General features: G+C 29.8%; 1 protein-coding gene across 1 annotated transcript; it reads left to right on the top strand.

The window, feature by feature from the left end:
* The first annotated feature begins 3,847 nt into the window (after positions 1-3,847).
* LOC135958398 (pheromone-binding protein-related protein 6-like) lies at positions 3,848-5,351 on the top strand. The gene is made up of 4 exons (XM_065509305.1): positions 3,848-3,955; positions 4,858-4,933; positions 5,006-5,262; positions 5,334-5,351. Exons 1-4 carry the CDS (start codon positions 3,848-3,850, stop codon positions 5,349-5,351), a joined length of 459 nt encoding a protein of 152 aa, XP_065365377.1.
* Positions 5,352-6,017: the final 666 nt, after the last annotated feature.

The following is a 6,017-nucleotide window of genomic DNA, read 5'->3' as shown; positions in this document are numbered from 1 at the left end:
ATTTTCGGTGACGTTTCGGTAACATGCACACTTTTTTGAGGTAATTATGGAACAAATAATAAAAAAATACATACATTTTTAAGGTATAAAAATTATTTTAATTTTTTGCAAATATCAAAATGTCCCTAGCATAGTCGAATTGGCCATTGAATGTTATTTAAAAAAAATGGTATTACTTTTTCGCGGTTGTCAAAAAGTTCACCCACAAAACGCGGTAAAGTTTGGATATAATTTTATTTTTTTTTTTTAATCTAAAAACGCAAATAATTTTTTTTATAAATATATCAACCTTCCACGAATCTATATTTAAAATGTGCATTAACCGGAAAAAATCCGCTGTTTTACTATAAAAAAATAAAAAAAAATTTAGACAATTTTTACTTTAATAAATCGTTTTTGTGGGTGAGGTTTTTAAAAAATAACTCGAAAAAATTGTATCGTAAACAACACAACATTTGCCATCGCGTGATGCTAGGCCAAAATTTTGTTATAGCCCTAATGTTCATAGATATGTCCTTCTGGAATTGCGTTTAAGCATTCCAAAAATACCTTAAATACACTGATATATGCACAATACGTCATCAATACTAAAAAATTATATGACAAAATTTTCAGAAAATTGGAGCACAATTTTCCAAAGAGGTATTTTAACAAATCAGTTTAACTCATATAAATCACTTAGAAATATGTAAAGGTATCGGGATAATATTTGACACAAATACCTTCTTCGAAACCTCTAGTACATTTTACTATAGTTCATTCTTGCCCCATTCTGTAAGGAGTGATATATTGACCCCTATATAGAAACCTCTTATATGTTATATAAAAGCATAAATCCGTCTGATGTTACTATATGTTGTATTTCTCAAAAATTAAATATTTAAGATCAGTTTAAATATTCCAACATGATTTAACTATTTTTCAAAAATCCATTTTACAAACCATCCAACCATTCCACAGTGTGACAGAATCAAAATATTTTGAAAGTAAATAAAACTTGTCACTAGGTTAAAGGGAATCCCGCAATTCCTAAAAATTGGAGCGAAAATCCACAATTTTGCACATTTAATTCGGGGCTGTTAAAATAGTTTGTGGATAAATAGGGAACAGGATGCTACGATGGACAAAAACTTGGAAAACGACCTAGCGTAGGTTATAGGGCTTGCTGAGTACATTAGAAATTGTGTCAAAAAAATTCCAAAACACCCTCAAATTCAGAAGTTATTCTGAAAAAACTGTTTTCAGTTATGTCCGTGAACTTATCGATCTGTAACTCAGTCAGTCTCTGTCCGACTTTAAATTTTTTAACGGACTTAAAAAGAAAACTGATTACGCTTTAAAATGACGTGCATTTTTTTATACATTTGTTAGTTATAAGTATTGTTTTTGTTAAGAATATCTAAAAGAAAAACAAAATTTATCAACTTTTTTGATTTTAATCGCTTTTCATTGATTATTTTGATATGGAAACTTATACCAATGTATTTTAATAATTCAAATCGGATGAAAATTGTAAAAGTTATTCAACTTTTCATTAACACCTTTTTTAGTATTTTCGCCCCCAGCCCATATGAATAAAAAAAAAAATTTTTCTACATTTTTTAATTTACAAGGTAAATTTTGTGGAACTATTTTCGAAAAAGTTTAATAACTTTTGCAAGTATAAACCGATTTTAACAACTAATATCTTGTTTTTGTCTACATAAAATTGTCTATAAAATACTGTGCAAAAAAATTAGGGTTTCATAGACAAAATTTAAAATAACTATTGAATTGAATTTTAAAAATTAGGAAAAAAATAAAAAAGAAAGCCAAACTATTTATAAAACCTTAAACAATTTCTAGGAATATATGAAAGCTTAATTCTTTACCTAACTATAATTGTTTAAAATTTTGAAATCGGCCTAAAAATGTCTGAGTTAGAGGTACTAAAGTACTACGACCTACCCTAAAACAGTTTTTTCAAAATAACTAAAAGTTTTGAGGGTGTTTCAAAATCTTTGAAAACGGTTTTAGTATGTCCTCACCTAGGCCTACAACCTCCACTAGGTGGCTTTTCAAGTTCTGACAAAAAGTGTCATTTTGTAGCAGAGTGTAATATATAGGTCAAACTCGGAAGGGCGTAGAGGCGACATTAGGGAATAACTTTTGAAATTTTTTGCAAATTGGCATAGTATAGTCGAATAGAGTATTAAAAAAAATGAAAAACCACGGTATTATTTTTCGCGGTTGTTTAAAAAGTTCACGCAACTAACGCCATAAAGTTTTTCATTCAATATTTTCAATTATTTTGAAAAACAATATATTTTGTTTTAATAATAACTGCGGGCATACTTGAAAAGAATATCAAATAAGGGAAGCATCCCTCACGCTTGCAAAAAAAAATTAAATTATTTATATAATTTTTCAGAGAAAAAAATTTGGTTTATTTTAGAAATTGGTGTTGGTGCGTGATGTTTCCAAATGACCAAAAAAAATGATTTTCATTATTTATACAACATTGGCCATCGCCAAAATTAGTTATATGCCTAGGCGACATATTCGAAAAATAGGACATGGTATTTATACCAAATGTTCTTCGTAAAGGTACCTTACAGAAAAACATAAAATTTGTATACGTTCTTAAAGAAAGTTTCGTTTTAATAAAAAAAAGCGCTACTATTAAAAATCTACTATATTTTGAATTTTTAAAATGAAAATCTTTTATTTTTGGATTCATAACTGATATTTCGTATATTATTGGCAATTAACTAGGCTAACTAGAAATAACAGATTTATTTCCAAAAAATGTTGATTCTGCCCCACTGTGCATACACTTCTAACCCACCATTTCAGGCTACACATTTTTCTAGAATTTTTTTCATTTTCATTTCTGTATTTCACATTCATTGTTACTGTTGTTGTTGTTTTGTATATTTTTGTTTAAATATGTTGTTTTGTCAAATGATGACATTTTGTTGAAACAAAACTGACATCTGGTCAAAAGTTTAGCATTATTCTTTTGGATACATTTGGTTTTTTTTCTGATGTTTTAACTTGAGAAATGAAACAACAGTGACTACATGAAACAATAAGATTGAGAACAAAACAACAATCATTTAGCAACAACGACGGGCAGCAGCAGCAACAGCAACAAAAAAATGTTACTCTTCAAATAGCAACAATGGCAAATGGTTACAACGAATACAAATTAATGCGAAAACAACAACAACAATTGTTATTGTTTTGCCTTTGTGTGAATTTGTATGTGTGTGAGTGCGACATTTCCGTTTCCGGGTAGGCATAGAAAAAAAAATGTTAAAGATCTTTTTTACTTATTTGGCCAAAGGCAGCGAAGCTTAAATTTTAACAAGAAATACTTAAAAAATTAACAATTGTTAAAAGTTAAAATAAAATATGAAACTTGAGTTAAATTTTTAAAAACATTTTAGAAGTTATGTAAGAAAAATAAAAAAATATTTGTTTCTTAAAATAAAATCCATTAAACATAAAGGCAACATTGCATTGCACAGTCCCAGAGGCTCTTAAAACCAAATAGTGGGTGGAGGATATTCAAACATAATAATAAATAAACCTGACCTAACCTAGTATATTCAGACAAGCAAAAAATTAAAAATTTCTGAAAATAGTTGCTTTATATTCTGATGGATTAGTATTTTCCTTCATAATTTGAAAACATCCCACCTACATGACTGTATATATAAAAATATTTCTAAAACAATCTTTAAATTTTTGTTGCAGATATTTTTCAACAATAAAAATCACTGGAAAAAAAGGCAAATATTCATATATATAAAAAAGGAAACAAGGAATATAAAAAAAGCCTACACTTGTGACGGAAATAGAAATGGCTTTTAAAGCTTTTTACCGTTTGCAATTGTTCCATACAATTTTAATTGTCCTGTCGTTGACGGCAACATGGACGCGTGCACAGCAACCAAGGCGTGATGCTGATGTAAGTACATACAGCTACAATACATAAATATTCTTATGGATTCATTCATATACACATAAATATTACATACATTTATGTACATAAAGGGTCATCCAATAGGGACTTCCGAACTTTGACAGCTACATTTGTCGAATTGGACGTTATTTATTCATTTTATTTTTCTAAATCACCATTGTCGGTTATAGCGTTCAACAACATGTGCAAAAGATAAAATTGTTTTATCAAAATGGTTGTTCTTTTCGAGCACACTTCATCCATTTTACGGTGAGGACCATTTCAAATTCAACAAACAACATTGTCGAATAACGGAGAAAACATAACATTGAGATCCAGTATTGTTTTCTTCGTTACATATTTTTTTGAGAACGACGTTGATCAGGCCATTATCGTCAACTGTGAGGGTTATAGGTCGATTCTTACCGCCTACTTTAGGGTTGAATTACATGAGGTTTCAACAGGACAGCACTAAGTACCACACAGCTCATCCCACATTAGATTACTGCACGATCGATTTGAAGGCATGGTGTGGGGTTTTCTTAAATGGCAGATCTATGCGAATAAACCACAAATCGCAGCGGCCCTCAAAGATCAAAATCAGCCTGATTTATGTGCCAGAGTCATCGAAAATTGAGCGCGCCACCCAGCGATGCCCCGGCGGATATTTGTACGATATTATATTCTAAACATAATGGCATCGATAGGCCTTTTAAACGAACAACAAATTTCAATTACATCTCACATACACTTTTTTATTTAAATTTAAAGATAGGAACCTCTTAATGAAAGACCCTTTACATATTGGCAAAATCAATTTTTACAATTATTAAATCGTATTTTAGTCTTTAAATCTATGAAGTTTTTATTTTTTTACTTAAATGTTTGTTGTGCTTTTGCTTATTTAGTGGCCACCACCAGTCATATTAAAAATGGCAAAACCATTCCATGATACTTGTGTAGAAAAAACCGGTGTAACTGATGGTTTGTTGAAAAATTAATTAACTAATTTTCACTCAATGATTTTAATTCAATTTATTTCTTTAAATATTTTAGAAGCCATTAAGGAATTCAGTGATGGTCAAATTCATGAAGATGAAGCTCTAAAATGTTACATGAATTGTTTGTTCCATGAATTTAGTGTGGTCGACGATAATGGTGATGTACATTTGGAGACACTATTCCAAAGTATACCGGGCTCTTTAAGAGATTTGCTAGTGAAGGCCTCGGAGAATTGTGTACATCCAGAGGGTGATACTTTGTGTCACAAGGCTTGGTGGTTCCATCAGTGCTGGAAGAAGGCAGATCCGGTGGTAGGTTTCTTTTTTTTTGTAAATAATTTGCAATATGAAAAATTTTAATCTTTTTTTTTAATATTTTACAGCATTATTTTTTGATCTAAAGGTTGAAGGTTGCGTTTTAAGATTATGAGTATATATATATATTGATTACGTTTAAATGCTGTTATAATTTAGTTTTAAGTCATTTATATTTTGATTTATCATTTTTTGTTTAATTAAAGCAATATAGAAACAAGTACTAAAGATAATGAATATTTATTTAAGGATTTCCAAATATTCTTCAACAAAACAAGTATTCTTATGCGTGCAGACAAGCCGACGAATAGAGTTAGATCGGACAAAAACTGACTAAGTTACAGGTCGATAAGTTGACGAACATCACTGAAAATGTTTTTTTTAGAATACTTCTGAGTTTGAGGGTGTTTCTGATATTTTTAGACACAAATTGTAATGTACTCAGCAAGACCTATAACCCGCGCTGGGTCGTTTTCCAAGCTTTTTTTCCATCGTAGCTATTATTATCATTTGTTTGTACTATTCGTATTCTTTGTACTATTCGTATTCCTTAAAATATAAACTGGCATTGATCTGTCATTGAAGTGATATTAATTTGACTTTTAAATTAAAGTAATGATTTGAAAAGGGGATTGCTTAGAGAGAAGTCAACGAGTAAAGTCAAATAAAGAGACTTATTTTGCTAGTTAAGAAACGTGTTTCAATATTTACATCCAGGGCACACTTAGAAAAGTGACTGTGTTGAAACAGCT

Source organism: Calliphora vicina, chromosome 1 (assembly GCF_958450345.1).
Source record: "Calliphora vicina chromosome 1, idCalVici1.1, whole genome shotgun sequence".
In the NCBI taxonomy this organism is placed as follows: Eukaryota; Metazoa; Arthropoda; class Insecta; order Diptera; family Calliphoridae; genus Calliphora; species Calliphora vicina.
The sequence above is the reverse complement of the archived record's forward strand: the minus strand, read 5'-3'. Positions and strand labels throughout refer to the sequence as shown.